The sequence below is a fragment of the Anneissia japonica genome, unplaced genomic scaffold (genome assembly GCF_011630105.1).
Source record: "Anneissia japonica isolate Jap-2015-1 unplaced genomic scaffold, ASM1163010v1 scaffold284953_len930413_cov181, whole genome shotgun sequence".
Classification (NCBI taxonomy): Eukaryota; Metazoa; Echinodermata; class Crinoidea; order Comatulida; family Comatulidae; genus Anneissia; species Anneissia japonica.
Window position 1 is genome coordinate 223,084 of NW_022746987.1, and position 20,716 is coordinate 243,799.

The 20,716-nt window shown below is 30.6% G+C and overlaps 2 protein-coding genes across 2 annotated transcripts in view; both read left to right on the forward strand.

Moving 5' to 3' along the window:
• The first annotated feature begins 2,974 nt into the window (after positions 1-2,974).
• Positions 2,975-8,706, forward strand: LOC117120376 (agglutinin-like protein 5). The gene is made up of 6 exons (XM_033265417.1): positions 2,975-3,341; positions 4,265-4,313; positions 4,805-4,969; positions 5,763-5,918; positions 6,582-7,130; positions 8,322-8,706. The coding sequence occupies exons 1-6, from the start codon at positions 3,335-3,337 to the stop codon at positions 8,704-8,706; spliced, it is 1,311 nt and encodes a 436-aa protein (XP_033121308.1). The 5' UTR covers positions 2,975-3,334.
• Positions 8,707-11,988: 3,282 nt separating this feature from the next.
• Positions 11,989-20,716, forward strand: part of LOC117120371 (uncharacterized protein PFB0145c-like) — a 10,542-nt gene continuing 1,814 nt past the window's right edge. The window contains exons 1-14 of the mRNA XM_033265413.1: positions 11,989-12,315; positions 13,340-13,423; positions 13,666-13,782; positions 13,977-14,093; positions 14,262-14,522; positions 14,673-14,892; positions 15,380-15,517; positions 15,732-15,869; positions 16,001-16,194; positions 16,481-16,560; positions 17,126-17,727; positions 17,979-18,086; positions 18,720-18,872; positions 19,206-19,292. Coding sequence (XP_033121304.1) covers positions 11,993-12,315; positions 13,340-13,423; positions 13,666-13,782; positions 13,977-14,093; positions 14,262-14,522; positions 14,673-14,892; positions 15,380-15,517; positions 15,732-15,869; positions 16,001-16,194; positions 16,481-16,560; positions 17,126-17,727; positions 17,979-18,086; positions 18,720-18,872; positions 19,206-19,292 — 2,622 coding nt within the window. The 5' untranslated portion in view covers positions 11,989-11,992. The remainder of the gene's footprint in view (positions 12,316-13,339; positions 13,424-13,665; positions 13,783-13,976; positions 14,094-14,261; positions 14,523-14,672; positions 14,893-15,379; positions 15,518-15,731; positions 15,870-16,000; positions 16,195-16,480; positions 16,561-17,125; positions 17,728-17,978; positions 18,087-18,719; positions 18,873-19,205; positions 19,293-20,716) is intronic.

Consider the following 20,716-nt stretch of genomic DNA (forward strand, 5'->3'; position numbering starts at 1 on the left):
TTTCTCTTTTGTGGGAGTCACACCCACATTTATTTCAAGTACATATTTCTTCAACTTTCCATTTCACACATATTTTCACATATTACGCAACACGGTATATTATTAATAAACTTAAAAAACAATTAAATTAATATTGGTATAAAATTGGAAATGATTTACATGAACTTTTCATTCTCTCCTTTACATTAAATATAGCCTTTTAATAATATAAAATTGTGAATTATTTACAAAATAAATATAGAAATCAATTCATCATCTTAAAATAAAGTAGGCATTACATATTCAATGGGAGCAGCCCTCACTCAACAAACAACTTTACCATGTTAATTTAACTTTGTCATTCTGATTTTACTTCATTTCGTCTACCATTAATTATACATTGTTTTTATTCATGATCTTGGTGTTCACAACTTGATACGGTTGAATTACGTATAGATTGACGTATTACAAACTTCACTTCGCTTAAATAAGATTGCCTATATGGAATCTTTGTACACTGATGATGACAGTAGGATCTGTCGAAACATGTATGTAGCGTAAGGCCTAGCAATGGCTATGGCCTTATTAAATTGTTCAGGCATTGCCTGAAATGATCGTCCTCAAAAGTATCGTCATATTTTTGAATTTTATTAGTGGTTTATTGTGTCATCGATCATTTGGTAACAAAAATATAAAAAAGTAAATACAAATAAAACCATTTAATAAAACAGTAAACACAAGCTTGTATCTAAAATCTGATTTAAAAATTCTAAAACTCATATAAATAAAACCCTTTTTTATATACTTATATAGGACCCTACTTGTATTTAGATGCATTAATTACCGTATTAAAAATTCTATTTCCTACTCATTGTATAAAATCAGAGTTTTTCTTTTCCGTTGGCTCATTTCTTTTCGGCTTCATTAAAATTCCATGTGTATTCATTTGTAATTAAGCTTTTAATTTCTAACTTAAATAAGGTCCAACAATTTTTGGATTCTCGGTTTTTATTTTACTTTAATTTGTAGAATTAGATATGTTAGACTTACTTACAGATATACTGAACTAGAAAAATATGGATTGCCTAAGTTGTAGTAGTCAATAGGTTTATTAGCTTCCACAACAATTTAAAAAAGACGTTTAAATAATACTTAGGTCTAGTTATTGCATATTAAACCCTTAAATATCTGGTAGCATACCACAGCACTTTCCTAATACATTTTGACATTAAACATAAATTAAGGCGGAAGCTAGTGTAGACGAGTTGTTTTATGAATCGACATTTTACGAGAATTACAAGAATTTTTTCGGTGTGTGTACAAAAGGAAATTATGAAGAGGCATTGTTAGTTCGACATGTCCAAATTGATTTGAATGTCATTGCTTTGGTAACTCTTTATGATACTAGGAGTCTGCTATTAACAACGCAGTTAACCATAATTATTATTAGAAAATTTGGAACACAATCTTCTGGCGTAAATACCTCCATAGCAACAGAGGGAAAAACCTAGTTTACGTACGTAACCAACGTAAACAAAATGGAAAGTTTAAGTCATAAATATTCATGAGAAGCTTAGAAGGCGCGCCACGCAAGGTTGATTCATTGGCTAAAAGTTATTCTGCGCACGCTCTATGCGAGAGCGCTCTGGCAGGATTACATAGCATAACCCCTGGCAACAAATTGGCAACAAAATCATTTTTCTGTGAACAGGTAGGTGTGTTTCTTAAATTTTTTCTGTTAATAAACGAGTACATTTTACATGTATATATGATCCAAACTTTATTACTTCAATTCTGCTGACATATAATTAAAGAGTTTTATTGCTGTTTTAGCCATTTTCACCGGTTTTTTAAACATTTAAACTGAGACAATTAGTTAGGCTTGTCCTCTAGCTAACTAGGCGACAGGCCTAGCCCTAGGCCTAGCTCAGACCTAGTCTAGGCCTAAGACTAAGTAGACCTAGGCATAGACCTTTAGCCTAGCTAGGTAGGTGGATCTTATTATTGAGTCGTACGTGCTAGGCTAGCTCTAGCCTAGCATAGGCCTAGGCCTTAGGAATAATAGCCGCATTTTTATTTTAGCCCATGTATTTTCTTTTTCTTCTTTCTTTGTTAAATAGAACTTTACAATTTTATTTCTACTTACTAAAAATGCTGATATTATTACAAGATGACTGCTGCTAATGTTTACAAACAATGTAAGTGAAAACAATTTTTCTGACTGAGTACTACGCCTATTAATCAAATAATATTATCATCATCACAATTAAATTTTCATAATATAGGCCTAATAACATCAGAATACATAATTAATATATAAATATATATAAAATAGGATCAAAACTACTATCAGTATTTTATGTCATTAGGCTTATATACACTCTTTAGTGTAATATATTAATTTAAATAGGCCTTATATAGAATAATACATAGTTAAGATATTACTAAATTTGATATTTTATGCCTTAAAATGTACTAATGTGCAAAAAGCACACACAGCTTTTCCTAATCACTTATGAATGCCTGACATATAATATGCGAAAATGTGTGGTATTAGTAGTAAACGAGTGATAACTTAAATCTAACCACCTTTTTGCCTAATATTATTAGGTCCATTCCTAATATATAGCCTAATTTCTTTAAAAAATTACATTCTTAAAATTAAAAAAAATATTTACGAACATTCTAAATGGCACAATACCTAATGTACAATGTAGGCTAGGCCTACTAGCCCGACATTGTTGTTGACGCAGTTCCTTAACACACCTTTAGCCAAGTGAATAAGAAATCATGACCATTGAAATGGTCTGGGTACAGCAATGGCATTGGCAGAAAGACAAATATATTTCATATCATGACAAAATTCTAAAATATTTTGTATAATATTTTATCAATGCATACTTTTGCATAATCATAATATTATTAGCATACATATTGTAATATATTAATTAGTGAATAGCTTTTTTCTATTGATTATAAGTTGCTGTATATTCTATACTTCATCATTTGATCTTAAAAATGACACCATGAAGGATTCGAAACGTCAATCTTTTTTTTAGCGTTATTTTTATATTAAATATTTATATTGTTGTATCAATACATAGTTGTTAAACCTATTACTGATGAAGACAGCATCAACGATAGCTCTTTATCTGATGCAATTGCCGATATTCTTGACTTATCTGTCGAAGAGAAAAACAAAGTTGAAATTGCTCAAGAGCGTGTATGCCCGGGACTGAGTGAGATACCACAAACCTCGGCAAAACCCCCCATCTATCCAAGGAGCCTCGCAACCGCTAAGTATATATCTTCATTGGTTAACGATAATACTGACAATGATGAGGATACCCCTCCTATGCCTGGTATGCTAATACTTTTTTTAAATATTATTGATATGCTAATATATTTATTATTTATTAGCATTGATCTTTGTATTTATTTTAATAAAAATTCAATCTACGGAGGGCAAATATGTTGATATTTTGTAGAAATGAATATTCTAAAAGATAATATACGAATTATTATTAATAGTAATGGTCGTACTGGTAGTAGTGTTTGTTTTTTTTTAATTTTCGGCTGGTTTATTTTTTTTTAAAGTATAGTTGTTATGAAATCATATTTTGACGTAATTAATTTCTTTTTAAGGACCACAATGGAAATAAGTTGACCTTAGCTTTATTTTTTTGTGTTGTTTATCATTGCAATTTTATATTATGATCGAATAAAAAAAAATTGTGTATCTTATTTTTATTAGCCATTTCAATTATTATTATTATTATTATTATTATTATTATTATTATTATTATTATTATTATTATTTTTATTATTATTATTATTATTATTTCTTTAAACACACTTTCAATGACTTTTTCTCCGGAGTTTGGCTTTCAAAATACATAATTATGGCAATATTGTCACATTGAAAGTATCTGCAACATTTCACAATTGGAAACAGCAAAGTTCTTTAAAAATAATGACAGACTGAAAACAAACTTAATTTTTCGTTCTTCAAAAACACATAGTGAAGAAAACATATCTAAATTGTCACATTTTACCATCGTAATTGACTTTGACTTTAAACAACTCCAACTTCTCTTGTTTCAAAACAATTAATTACAATTATCCAAACTTGTCACAACACGGACTTAAACACCTGTAACCTCACCAGTTAGGTAACTAAAAGCATTTATAATTTATAAAAACTTTTGTCTACATTAAGAGATTAAGAAGCTTTAATTTTACAGGTTATAAAAATAATTTGCATATCACTTTTTCTATATAACAGAGGTATATCTTAGCAGTGAATCGTTGGAACTACAGGCATCTTTGGAAAGGTAGGATACATTGAACATTCCATTATACCCAAATAAAATTAATATAGGCTGACTCCTTTAAACCATGTCATCTAAACAACCAACTGTAGGTTAAATTAAGTTTTATTTGTATTAAATCGTAAAGTTAATACTCGATAATCTATCGCTTTTATAGCTGAGTGCAATGGATATGTGTGCAAATCTTATTATTATATTACTATTATAACTCATATTCATGATTTTTTCTTTTTTATTGAATAAAATTCATTGGTTTCGTTATTAGTAATATTATATAACGACGTTTAACTCTGAAAACCCAGTGTATTTTTATTGTTCTTTTTTATCATTTAAGTTATTTTGTTAAATATTTAAAACATTTATATTCCTAAAGCATTTTGAGCATATATTTTAGACTTACATAATTTAGTGGCAATCATACAGTAAAAAATTAGTTAATTCAATAAATATAATGAATAATATTATTAAGATTGCATCATTGTTGTTATATGCAGTCTTAGCCGTTCCAGTGAAGAGAGATGTGAATATGAGGGAGACTTTGACGACTGTGAGACTGACAGCACTGCCACCGGCTTTGATATCCCATCAATCTGCAGCTCACCATGTCAGAGCACCCATGATCTATCCCTTCTCAGCAATGACGACCTCCTTGACCAAGGGTTAGAATAATAATTCAATTCAATTCATTTTTTTTTAATTCAATTCAATTGTAGTCTTATTTGATGTCGTTTCTTTGTTAACATTTTTGTTTTATGATATTTGTAATTTGAAATTGAATTGCATTTATTCATAATCACAGTCATAAAAGACGTTCGGGAATTGAAAAACTTTTTATTTATACTGACAATATAAGTAAAACTGCACAAACAATTAAAATGACGGTAATTACAAGGAAAAGCCCAAGAAAATAAAACTTATTTCCACTGGGGTCCCTGCAAAAACAGAAAAATAATTTCACATTTATCATGGTAACAAAAAGTATACAAAATAGTATAATGAAAGCATATAATAAACACAAATGACAAAGTAACTGCAATAATGGAGATTAAAACGTTTAAATTAAATTAGGATGCATATACATAAACATTAATAAGTTAAGTAACTGTACTGTTAGTAGCGATTACATACAGTAGCTTCTTGTATGTTACATCAGGAAACAGTTAAGTTATACACAGTTTAAAATTTCACTGTTCCTGGTTTATCAATAGAACCCCTATTAGGGGACACCTTCGAGAGTGTCCCCTTAATCGAAGCGTCTCTTGAATAAGGGATGGGCTTAGCGTAGAAGATAATACTTTCCCTCTTACAAGGCCAACAAATGCCCTTTCACTAGAGATGCCACGTCCCTCAATAGGGATTTCTAAAATGGGACCTTCTATACAGAGCCTACCAAGAATCCCAGAAATAAAATCAATATTTTTATAATTAAAACCAAATGCATTTATTTTACAGAGATCTAGATTATTGGGAAGACGTTACCTACAACTTTGTTGCTTCAAATGAATCACATGACACACATGTTGCTTCTGATGATACAGATATCCAGATGATGTCACCAGCAATAGCTAATATGTCTCCAAATTTTTCTCTTGACAATGAGTTGGAAGGGTTAGTGGATTATAATGTTATTTCTATAAGAATAATTTTAATTATTTAAAGTTAATGAATAATAATAATTAATGATAATTAAAAAAAGAAATGATATTGTTTACAATGTGAGCAATATTATATGAGTGACATTCATAATACAGCATTATCTAAAATATACAGTATAATAACAATGAAAATACATAAATAATACAAAACAACCAAAAAATATCCACTCATTAAATAAAATGGCTACCTTCGAAGATCACAAAATATTGTTATGTTTGAAAACTGATAATACTTTATTTAACGTCATATCTTAACCATGGATTGTAGCCCAGTGATTATTATTTGAACAGCCACGATGTGTGGGGTTGGTGGTTAGTTCCAAAACTTGGCTTTAAGCCTGAAGTATAAATAACAATCCCGATCGCCACTCTGATTGCCATCTGTCACTTTGCTTGGGTACTACGTTTGTTTTGTCCAATATTGATAATGATGATAAGGATTTTGACTATGATTGCAGTATTTTTATTTATAAAGTGCGAGGTTATTTGGTTTAATTACTTTATTTCATTAAGGATAGAGTTTACAGATCAATGTTTGTAATGGGTTTAGGGAACATACTAATAAATTAATATACACACTATTTATTTAATGTATGGCTCTCTAATTTCCTTATAGACAAGAACATTCCTGGAAAAAATCAGAGGTTTGCTTCAGTAATAAATCTTCAATTGCGGTCTTACCTAAAGACACTAGTCAGAATAGTTCTACTGATTCCGACAACAATGAAGAAGATAAAGCTGTCGCACAGGTATCACCTATTGCTTCTGATGACATAAACAACCAGAATATGTCCCTAACTGCCCAACCGCAATCGAGTGTTGTTTCTGAGGACACTGACAGCCAGACGATGGGGGCAACTGCCACCTCTTTTCATTTTACAAAAGAGGAACCAACGACGATCTCAGACACAAGTTCCATCACTGAAGAGATTGAATCCAGCATCAGTGAGAATGAATCGTTTGCAACTGTAGACTTGACGACGATTCAACCAATCACTGACAACATCCGTTTTGAGGATGCTACTAGCCTAGAAGAAGTAGAATATATCATTTCCACTAATAAGAAAGGCAGCTCTGAAGAAACATTCCAAGACGAGTCGTCAATCAGTTCTTCAGAATCACCAATCACTGAAGATTCTTCAGTTGCTGACAATAACTTGAATGGGTTAGAATATTAAATTTATTATTTTAATAATATGCCTAACGATATTTTGAATAATAAAATAATGATAAAAATGATATTTATAATGATACTGGTAGTGATAATGATTATGGTGATGATGGTAAAGATAGGTTGTTTGACTAGTGGCTAATAATTAGCCTTCCCCTTAACTAAGCTTAAACTAAAGACAAACATCACAAAAGGAAGAAAGAAGAAAAAAGTGAACAAGAGAGCAAGGGTATTCGTTTTTAAGGTGTTCAATTAAATTTTGCTTCAAGTCCACCACAGATTGTGGTAGACTGTTCCAAAGTAAAATAACAGATGGATAAAATTATGATTTGAAGTTGATAGCCATCTGGGATTAACTAAGATACCAGGAGGAATATAATGAATTAACATAACGAAACGAAAGTTAACAATTTTAAGTAGGAACGACGATCTTTTAACGATAATAAATTAGATTTCAAACAAAGAGAGGATTTTTTTTTTTAATGCATTAAATCTAACCTAAGTATAATAATTTTCATTTAGTGTACAATGCATGCTCTACTAATTGCTTTATAAGTCAATCACCCTCTTTTAATTTTAGTTTTTGATAACCAACTATTGTAGCAGTCATCGGTTGCTATAGTAATATTATCAGTATACTGTGTGCATATTCACATTTAGCTGTGCGTATGCCGATCTGTGCTCCTGAGTACGTACGTGTTTATTTACACATCAGCAATACATAACAGTACGGATACGATGAATAAAAGTAATTGTGTTAGAAAGAACTTGTTTGTAATGCTATTTTGATAGACATTCGTCAAAGAAATAAACATTTCAGCATTCAGCTTAAGTCACGATTGACTTATAATAATAATTATATGCATAATAATAATAATTGTTGATAGCAAATAATATATTAATGATAATATAATAGTTAAACACTTGTATGGCAAGCCCATCGACATTTACTTGTTTTACTCGGTGTCCAGATTTGTGTGAGCATCTTCACTAGAAAATAATGATATTGAAGAACTGTAATAGGAAACTGTGTATTCAAGGAACAAATCTATTTATGCCGATTTGCATAGGTACATTGAAGTACTGTATGGTAGTTTAATAATGATTACTAATGTTTCAGAATAACTAAATAGGAGAATATTATAGATGTAGACATCTGAAGTATTATTTTTACTTGTTTCATAGAATCGTGGATTACTGGGAAAATGCAGAAGTTTGCTTCAGTAATAAATCTTCATTAGCGGCCTTGCCTAATTACCCTTCTCAGATTAGCTCTACTGATTCCGACAACAAAGAAGAAGATAAAGCTTTCGCACAGAAATCTCCTATTGCTTCTGATGACATAAAAAAGCAAAATATTTTCCCAATTGCCCCATTGGATTCAGCAGCTGGTTGCGAGGACACGCAAAACCAGAAAATGGAACCAACTGCCACCCCCTTTCATTTTTCAAAAGAGGAAGCAACATCAGCATCTGAGAAAAGTTTCATCATTGAAGAGATTGAATGCAGCATCAGTGAAAATGAATTGTCTACCACTTTAGACTTGATGGAGATTCAAACAGACAATTAACATTTAAATATCAAGTGTCACTCTTATAGCTAGATTTATTTTTAAACCGCAATTGAAATGATAATGTCATTTAAACTGTAAACTGACTTATGTAGGCGTACATCAGAAACTATATATTCCATGAAAATGAGTCATGAACTTTTTAATAATTCATACGACTTATAGTTATTTAAATTTCAAATGACATTTCCTAAATTGGATTTCAAATGATATTCAAAATTGGAAAAATGACCCACGCAAACTCAGTATTAACGATTAATTATCTGTGGTAAGAATTCTCTCCAATTGAATTATACACTCTTTATAATGGTTTATTATAAATATCTTTTAATAATCAAGTGTCAATCGTAGTTTGTATTTCAAGAAGGAAAGAAACCGAGTAGGTATGAATATCAATTAAGATATGCTACAGAATCATTTAAATTCATACTTAGTAACCTCATCTCAGGCTTATTATTTTAATTATTAACCATAACTGCACATAAACAACATTGCAAATGAGGATGATATTAAGGTATGCTATTAAAACAGTTTTCAAAAAGTAATGTTGAAAAAAACATTTATGCATAGCTTATTTTCCTTAGAAAAATTTGATAAAAGAATAATATTACATATATACTTTCTATGAATTATAATTGAATTACGATAATTATAATTTAATTATATATATATCAATCTTGGATTACAAATCACATTCTTACTTTCTACCCATAATTCTGGCTAGCTGTTATTTATTTATTTTTTTTTTCTGTTTTAATATCTGATAACTATTACTATGCCAAAACCTCCAGCATTCATTTCAAATTGCAGTGTTAATTGATAATCTCCATTATGGACCATCTGTTTACTGCTTGAATCAATCAATCAATCAATCAATGGTTAAGTTGTCTATATTAATGAAGTGATATTTCTATGAAATCGATTTGTGTACTATCATGCACTTCTTTTAAATTTATGACTTATTAACATTTAAATATCAAGTGTCACTCTTATAGCTAGATTTATTTTTAAACCGCAATTGAAATGAAAATGTCATTTAAACTGTAAACTGACTTATGTAGGCCTACATCTGAAACTATATATTCCATGAAAATGAGTCATGAACTTTTTAATAATTCATACGATTTAGTTATTTAAATTTCAAATGACATTTCCTAGCTTGGATTTCAAATGGTATTCAAAATTGGAAAAATGACCCACGCAAACTCCGAGATTAACGATTAATTATCTGTGGTAAGAATTCTCTCCAATTGAATTATGCACTCTTTATAATGGTTTATTATAAATATCTTTTAATAATCAAGTATCAATCGTAGTTTGTATTTCAAGAAGGAAAGAAACCGAGTAGGTATGAATATCAATTAAGATATGCTACAGAATCATTTAAATTCATACTTAGTAACCTCATCTCAGGCTTATTACTTTAATTATTAACCATAACTGCACATAAACAACTTAACATTCAGCTTAGTGCATGTTTTTTCTGTAGATTTAATTTAGTCAACATTATCAAATTTTTATATCAATATCAAAAAAAAGGTATATGGTCATATATAGTAATGATGTGCCTATATATTGTCATGATGTGATCTCATTATTAACCGTATTTAGGCATTTCCCATGTTTTTGTCAATAAAATTTGATAGCATGGGGAGGGTTTACAACAGCATTCTGTTCTGCCTAAGCCAAACCGACTCTAAAGTTCATAAATTTACGGTTAACTTCTTTTGCTAAATTTTTAATTTTTACCAAAAGGTCATAATAATTGTGTGATATGAAAGGCCACTTACCACACTTTAATTTACATATTTAATACTTACCTTGTCATTGATGTTAACCCTGTGGTTGCCAATTTACCAACCGAAATGTATGGGATGAATGATGGCTGGTAATAAACCGTAAAATTAAGCCTAAATCACTACGCTTGAGCCACGCAACACATTTTAGCACACAATGTGTAGGGGAAAACAAATTTCATCAGAAATGTGCCCATAGGTTTTTTTTGTTTGCATTAATTTAAAGATGTATTGACACTTAAAAATGACCAAAAAAAATCTTAAACATAATTTTGAAATTAACTTGCTCATTTTCAATCAATCAATCAATCAATCAACCAATGGATTTATAAGGTGCATAATACAGCAGTTTCTTGCAGTAACATACAAATTATTAACTTGAGCATAGAAAATATTAAATTTAAAAAATGTGTACTGTGATTTTAAACTAGATAATAAAAACAGAAATAATAAAACACTTCCAGTGAGTGGAAGTGTTTCTTTTTAAAGACACTAATTTGTATATACTAAGTTGATCATTTTTATGTTTAATACTTCAAAATGGGCAAATTAGTTTCAAAGACGATTTTTAAGATTATTTTGGTATTTTATATGGGACAATACATCTTGTTGTCTAATGTCTAATCATACTACTAAAACCACCCATTGTTTTGTCTCACACTTTAATTAAAATTATAAAAGATAAATAAATAAGTTGCAGCACACCATACAGAGTACTTCGTTATTTAAACTTTAGTTTTCGCATAACCATGGGCAGTAAGACAAGAGATTTTCTTTTAAACAGTAGTTGAATTATAGGTTAATAATACTTTAAATATACATAATCTTTTTAATGCTACATTTGTCTAATAATACATTAACACGTCTTGATGCTTTTGTTTGTTGTTTTTGGCGATAATATTACTACTGTATATTTATTTAGTGTTTTTACCTTTACAAGTTTTTAAAGTGTTTTCTTTAGGTGTGATTGCCTGTTACTAATTATATTACATTATGTGTTGTCAATTAACTAACACAATTACGACATAGCACTTATAGTTGTATGCAGTAATGTGTACTGTAACTTACTATTTAATTTATTATATAACTAGAATTAAATTATGTGATCATAATATAATGACAAAATTTGATACGATTGGAGATATAATATTAAATGAAAATAATTATGATGATGATAATAAAGTTGATTATGATCAAATAATGTTTCATTATGATTATAATGTTTGAGTATGACAATATTGAAGATGATGATTAAAATAAAACTGGTAATAATGATGACGTGTTGATGATCATGATAATGACAACGATGGTCCTGATGATGATGATGATGATGATGATGATGATAATTAGCCTGCAATAATTATTTATACACCTATTTAATAATAACATTAACAAATTGAAATATTTTAGGAAATGCTTATGGGAATAAAGAAGCTTGCTGATACATTAACAACTTCCTTTCCATAACACAGGAAGAGAATGAAGATGTAATGATATCAGTTCTGGAGGATAGATCCCGACTACAGGACCAGATCAAACAACTGATATCCAAATGCGACCGTCTGGACCAGGACAAGAAGAGACTCTCTAGCGACCTTTCAACCTTAAAGATTGAGATCCATGCATTGGGAAATGAGAAGCACAGCATTTCAGAAGAAGCCCAGGCCCAATTGAAGGCCTCAACAGACATCATTAAGGCTAAGAACGTAGTCATTAAAACACTGGAGGATGATATTCTGCGTTGCACAAGTGAAGCTGAACATTTCAAAGAAGAAAACATGTCCCTGCTTGCTGATGTACAGGATTTACAGAGGTAGAATTGTTTAATATGTAGCCATCAATATCTTTTCAATAAAACACAGATTGAAAATAATAGTTTATAGTGATTTACGGAAATTATATATTACGTTAAAATGTGTGCTAAAATTATAAAAATGATATTTAATCATCTGTTAATTGACGGAGAATTCTCTATTAAATTTTAGTTAAAAAAGCAAATTTATTTTAGTATAAAAGTTAAAGTTTTTCTATTCCTCTAGAACTGTTAATAAGCAAAATTTTGTAGCAGAAACCTTACTTCAGGAGAATACTACCCTCAAACAAGAAGCTGAGAAATTTACACTGTCTCAGGATAAAAAGCAGTAGGTTTTGCCAAAAAAATTTGATATGTGAATTTGTGCAAAATATGTGAAAATTATTTCTATTGAAGGCGACCATCAAAAATTGATGCATATAAAATAGGCGTACTAAAATATTGAATAATAAAATTTCATAATATATTATAATATATATACATATTATATATAATGTATGTATATAAACAAATAAGTAAATGATAATAAAATTGCATAATTAATGCCATAGTCAGCTATTGGGACAGTTGGGACAGTCCCACACAATTTTTCTAATAGGTCCACAAAGAATGGGTCCACATTTTTAAAAATGGGTCCAAATTATGCAATTTTATATAAAATGGGTCCATGTTTCTCACATTTAGCCTAAAATGGTTATTTTTTTTTAGAAAATGAGTCCAGATGTTTCATATTTTTGCGTAAAATGGGTTAACATTTAAGAAAATGGGTTAACATTTAAGAAAATGGGTCCACAATATTTGAATTTACGTGTAAAGTGGTCCACCCTGATACTGTCCCGCACTGTTTGAAAATCCTGGCTACGCCATTGTGCATAGTATATTATTTATATATATATATATATGTACATAAACAAATATACGCTTTCATCAAGTGAGAGCTAGTGATAGGCTAAGTATACAGACATACAAATAGGTCAAATAATTAAGAAATGGGGCACACATAACTGTTTGTGTTTTTATGCAGGGCTCTGAAAGAGATGTTATCAATGACCGAAGAACTCATAAATGAAAACAGTGAGCTTAAGGTCAAGTTAGAAACTGCCACAGAGTAAGCAATTTGAAAATCTCTATTGCGGAATAAAGCCACACAATTATAAATGTATTAAGTTCAAAAGCAATGATAGTAGAATGCAATTTTTAACAAATAATAAGACATGTTAAACCTGAATACATTGTATATTATCTTCTTGTAATCTTCTCTGTTAGGAAGAAAAAACGTATAGACTTTTATCTTAGATTCTTTTTAGAATATTTATTTACATTCGCTTTGCCTCCATCCTCACAATTTAGGGAATTGGACGAGTTGGTATGGGAAAGTAAAGAGTTGGAAGAATACAATATCTTTCTGGAAGAGCTTATTAACGAGAGCGACAGAGAAGCAGCTGGAAGCAGAAAGGACAGTGACAAGTAACTACCAATCATTTTCCATGACTTTATTTTACTTATACCTAATAATTTGCTAAACTTACTTGAATTTTTTGGCTTTTTTTGTTTTAATAAATGTAAGCAAATTCTAATATAGAACTAAGATTTTGGAAATAATCATTTGAAGATAATGCTTCTTTTAAGTTGTGTATTTGTTATTGTTTCCATATTTTTAGAATTAACGATGCTTTGGAAATTGAGAATGCACTTCTGCATGACAAATTACGCCACTTGCAATCTCAGTTAAGAAAAGAGAGGAAGGCAAGTTACCTGACTGGAAGTCGTAAACTCAAGTAAGTTTTTCTTCTTAATAGCGTCAACATATTAACGGTGGATGATGTTTCATGCTTAGCAAATTCGTTTATGCATTATTGTAGAAGGTGGATATTTCAATGCCAAGAGGTTACTAGCACTCTTCCCAGAGAGTGCTATTCTAATGTGTTTTATTCAATTTGTTTCAGAGCCATTCAAGATCTTGAGCGTAGACTGATTGATCTTAAGTGGAAGAACAACGCCCTCAATGAACATCTACTTGCCGAGCAGTCGAAGTCTGACTTCAACCAGTCTACCGTAGTGGAGTTACAGAAACGAGAGCAAAACCATAGAATAGAAAACCAAGGTTTGCATGAGCAGTTGGAAAAGTCTAATAAACATGAAGTTGATCTTCGCAATGAATTAGCTGAAATGAACAAGCTCCTGCAAGAATCTGAAGACAAATACAGGTAACTACAACCATTATTATTAATAAGTTTAATAAACCATTATCATCATTGTATAATTTATATACAACTTTTATATAATTATATTTACATTGTATTTTATTACTTATATTAGCAATATATTTATTTATTACTTATTACACGTATTATTAGTGACTATCAGGCTATTGTAGCTAACAACAGCAAGCTAATGGTCCAGAATGCAACCTTACAGGGGTTTATTGAGCAGAGACGTATTGGATTATCCTGCGGCAACGGCAACACTAATGGCAGCAAATCTGGCTTGCCATTGAATGCATCCTCTAGCCCCAATGTAACATCATCTTTGACAAAAGAACCAGACCAAGAAGTACACCAGATGGCAACAAGTGAGGTAAATACATTACTATGCAATGTAATTACTGTCAAGCCCCTTATGATAAAGCTCAGTATTATTTACTTAACTATACTCGTTTTCTTTTGATGAAACAAAAAATAAAAGTCATAAACTGTGGTTGTATTGATTTAATTTGATAGGGTAACTTGGGGTTAAGACACACAGATAATGTTTACATTCATTTTTATTCTATCGATTTTTTCATTTTGTTGGAGTAGAGTATAACTCTACTTTGACCCAGACAGCGTAGGTCAGACTCCATTATAAATGATGATACCAGCATAATTAATTTGATCTGAATATTGACGAATGTATAATTTATTCCTCCGTGATTTAAATAAAGGTGGTTTCAGTTAAAGAAAGGGTATCTATTTTAAAAAAGTTCAGATGAAAACTTTGTTCACTTGTCCTTAATATTTGGACAAAACAAAATGTACAGTATAGATGTTTATGAATTCAAATTTAATTGTTTTTAATACTATAGACTCCTGATGAATTAGGTCCTATCTTTAGCTTACAAGAGAGCATGAGTTTGATGTTTGAGGAGCAGAACAGACAACTTACATCCGTTAACCAGCTGCTGATTGGAGAGGTACAAGAAATAAAGAGCCAGTTGGCAGAGGTTTGTATTGTATTTTTAAGTCATGAGTGGGTTGTAATTATAATTTATGAAAATAAATTCATTATTTGTCTAGTGTATTAATCTTATCTATATAAGTAGCTTGATAGATGTGAATAGTCTTCAATAAGAAACTTTTTTTATTATTCCTTTTTTGGACAAAAACATCTACAGTATACATCTTTATTAATTCAAAATTTTGTTTTTAATGTTGTAGACTCCCGGTGAATTAGGTAATATCTTTAGCTTGCAAGAGAGCATGAGCTTGATGTTTGAGGAGCAGAACAGACAACTTACATCCATTAAGCAGCTGATGATTGGAGAGGTACAAGATATGAAGAGAAAGTTGGCAGAGGTTTGTATATTTGAATCATGAATCTATTAAAGCAAATTCATAAGGTGTATATTTATTGATGGTTAATTTTATAAATATAAAGCACCTTGATAGATTTTGATTAGTAATTAAAACTCACTTTATACCTACAGATAGATGCTGTTAAGAGTGTTAAAATTGTGGAAAGAGAAGAGAAAGTTGAAACATCTGATCTGTTTACTGCCACCAATGTGAAGGAGATGTCACACTTTTCAACAAGGGTAGCAACTCTAGAGGGCGAGGTGGAGAGCTTAAAGAAGAAGATCACTGATGTGGATAAGATCAATTGTCAGACGCTTGCTTTGAGGTAACTTGCATAAGACTGAATGAATTGATATAATTATAATAATACTTGTAGCACAAAATTATAGGACACTATTAGCCAGTCAGAACCTATGGAGCTCAGAATATTTACATTTGAATTGGCAATACAACACTTCATAATGTTTATACATTTATATATTTACGATGTTGCAAGTGTTGTAATGTTTTCATGTCTATTAATTTTATAAGCATTTATAAAATAAATATTACTGAGCAGCTGTTATAATGTTAGACTAAAATATTTTTACTTAACATTTTTTTTCTTCAAGTCAACAAAAGGATAGCAAAATTGAGTATTTATTGGAAGCAGTGGACGCATTGACAGCTAAGAACAACAAGTTAAAACATGGTATGTTTATGTTTTATATTATAGCAATTGCAAAGATTTTAAAATTAATCACCAAAAGTTATTAATTAACCATACCAGCCTAAGGACAAATTTTTAGAAAGCCAACGAGTATTAGTAATATGTACAGAATGACGGTTTAATCCAGCATTATCAACCGCTATAGATTGAATTACAACAACCTAATAGTTACAGCAAAATAACTTAATTGCGTAGCAGATGTTTGGTATTTCGATTTGTTCCTTGGTTTTGTTTTTTTTCAATCTAAAATTATTACTGGTACGTTTGTTATCTAAACATTTGCAGTATACTGCACTTTTTTTCCTAAGTGGATGTATAGCACCAATTAAGGAGTGTCTCGTTAAAAAATATTAACTGATAATGTGAATGTGGTTTCATTCTTGATGATATAATTAATGTCAAAATATTGAATCTCAACACGTTGGCGTGCATTTCCATACTTGGAGTATGTATTATACTATCTTATGTGTTCTGGCTCTAACATTCCAATATTTGTATTTTGGGAATTATTTTTTTCATACACAGTTTTTTTTTTTTCAATTTTTAGAGAAAAATAAATGGAAAGCCATGGTAGAAGAGTCCCAATTGACAATGGCAGAGCTGAAGGAACAGAACATCAATGAGGTGACATTTATTGAAGAGCAATACAATCAATATAAGACCAAGACCGACCAGTTGATTGACATCATTAAGGCCGATCTGTACAACAGAGAGAAGGAATTGGAAGCCGCAGAACACAAATTTCGAATGAGTAACATTGCTGCCAGGCAGCTGCCTGGTCTCGAGGAAAATCTCGAAGCAGCAGAGAAGACGATTAATTTTCTGTCAGGAGCACTGGATGAAAAAAACAAGACTTGCAGAAGACTGCAAGACGAAGCAGCTGAGACGGATGTTGTCGGACTACGTGAGAGGAATAAGGAATTGGCCGTAGACCTTGCAGAAGTTGAGCAAAAGCTTAGAAATATTCGACAAGAGAAGCAGGTTCTTAAGGGAAGCCTAGCTAAAGCTGATTTAAAGCTGATGGATATGGAAATGGATCTTGTGAGTGCTGATAGAGTAAAACATGGAAAGAACTATCTGAATATTACACAACAAGATTTTAACAAGCACAAAGGACACACTGTCATAAAGGTTGGAGAAGGAAGAGAGGTATATTTTATAATACGTATTATTTGGTATTTTTGCGTGGCTCTCATTTAACATTAAATAAAAGATAATATCTACCAGAAAAAAAGTGTGTTTCTGTATTTCAGTTTGATTCAACTACTTGTATTTTGCATGCTCGATCATTTATTTTTAGAGAACAGTGTTTATACGACCATTAGTCCTCAGGCTCACCATTCTATTGAAATAATACTGTTCTGAATATTCACGGCCATACCTGCTTTTCTCTATCGTAGGCTAAAACATGTGCCAAGTGTGCCGGTGACACAGCCGAGGCTCACAGAATAGAACAAGTTTCAAAGGAACCAAAGTGTGCAGCCTTTGAAAGCAAGACTCTCTCAGAGGTACAGTATGACTTAAAGATTAAAATTGTTCAGATAGTTACATTTAGAACGGTACAGTGTATTCTTGTATACCATAAATTTAAACACTATAAACATGATGTAAATGTTACCAATGCTGCAGCGAGAGTAAATGTGTCACATGGAAAAACATACTTTAATTACTTTTGGTATACTTTTGGTGTTGGGCTTTAAGCTATTGCTTATATGCCCCTCTCTGGACTCCCTGCTATGCTCTCAACATGATTAAATTGATAATGAAATGAAATTAGACTAGTTATATTCTAATAAAACCGATAATGCTACAAAGATATAATAATTTGGTATTATACAGTATCACCTTTTATTAGTGATCAAAATGCTTCCAAATTACATTGTAGAAGTAGGTAGATCAAAAAAACAGAACGGAGAGTTGACAAGCGTTACATGACGTACATAAATATTACTGACATATATCAGTTCAATAATTTGTATTTATTTGGACGTAATTTATTGACATTGAAGATACACGTATCATAATACTTACTGAAACAACACCATTTAAGCTATACCGTGAGGCGGTATAATGTATTATTTTTATAATTAATATAAAATACAACCTATTAAGTATAAAGGATGCTTGTTTGTGTTACTAAGGGATGGAGTACAGCTAACATAATGGTCGTATCTAAGGAAGGTATGATGAAAACTATGTTTGAAGAACAAGAACAGAGACTGAAAGCATTTGTGCAAAACAACATGGAAAAATCTAATAACCAGATTGACAACTTAAGGAAAAAATTGAGGAAGGTAGGAGGCATTAGTGGTCGTGATGACACTTGACAACAGAGCTTTATGCTAGGCAAAAACTGCGTCGGCTGGCGGTTGTACGACAGTCGGCTGACGATATTTCCGACCTCTGTGAGCGCCTAATGATGCGACGCTGTCTGCTGATTTTCGATAGTAGCCTCTTCTCAGTGCGTTCTTTAGGGAATTAGTGTGTGCCCGACTTTGCTTCTATTTTATACATTGGCTAATCATTAGTGGATACAAATAAAAGGAAAAAAAACTTATGATTAATTTTGGCAATATAATTATTATTATAGTTATGTTCAATAATACTGTAATAATATTTACTTGTAGATGATTTATCAAGCCTCAAGATCAAAATGTACATCTGAAAATCATGACAAGACAATTGATGATGACAACAGCAATGACCTAACTGAGGTATGTATGATAATTATACATTGCGAGGTCTTAATATTTATGAAAAACAGTACAATATTAGTCAAGATAATATAATAATAAACTATTTGTCTACTATTGTGTGTTTACTATTTAATTGAGACATGAATATTAACTACTAACTCGGTGCCTCGTTGCTTTAAAGAACAAAATGTAAATAATGTGTAACTGTAATTCAGTGTTGGAATACGTTATAATATCATATTGATATGAATTTGGTTTTTTTTTAAATTTTATAGACACTGAGTGATGTTACATCCGCATCATATCACTCCACTCAAAGTACAGAAGATTCTATAACAAGTGCAAGTGACAGTGACGTCACAGTATACCAGGAGCCAATAATAGAACAGCGTGTCGAGTAAGCAAACCTAGATCTCTTTCTGTGACGAGTTTCTTTGTTACAGAACTGCCAGATTATTTGTTTCACATTGTTTATTTATTTCCTTTTTTAAATAATATTTATATTCATTTGTTTTCATATGTTTTTTTCTTCCGTTTTTAACCCTAACGTTTTCTTGGTCACGAGTGTGTTGATTACCATAAAACATAAAATGTTTTGATTCATAATACAAGTATAAATTTATAACCGCACAACATCAATAACTAATTTATATTTGTTGTTTTATCTTACAGAAACAATTTAGTCGACACTGAAGAAACAGATATTAAACCATCTAGAGGACCCGTCTAAATTCATAAAAAAATATATATTCTTAGCTACAATTATCATTGAATATGAACGTATTTTTAATTCAGTATTATGACTTACATATATCAGTATTTTTATAATTGAAGATATTTTGAAAATAATTTGTACATTGACTTATATTTTGTATGCAAAATATAATATTTATGAAACCATAACTTGTGTGTTTGACGTTTTATTTTTTTTTTCATTATTTAATCCCTGATGCATAAAGTTTTAAAAACTCAATAATAAATTATTTTAGTGTGCAATTTTCATTCAACACATACCGTAAAAGAAGCCCTGGGCTTCTTTTTTTTTCTTTTTTCTTTTATTTATTTATTTATTTATTTTTGCGATCTTTGGATTGGTTTCTTTTCGAGGCTGTTTTTGCAAAGTAAAAAATGTGGCTTCTTTTCAAAATGAATGCAGTAAACATTGAGACTTACTTCTATTAAACAATAAATATGGCAATTGTAGCATCAGTATGTACCATGGAGTACATTAACTGGCATTAATTCACCTAACTGTATAAGCCAAGCGTGTTTTTAATTATTTATTTTAGTTCTTTGCAATTCATGTAAAGTGTATGTACTGTATTATCTATCATATGACATTTATTCAGGAAAATTCCACAACAAATTATATAATACGAATTGTTTACATAGGCATCAAAAGAAGCGGTGGCTTGTCAGTTTGAATACCAAACATACAAAAC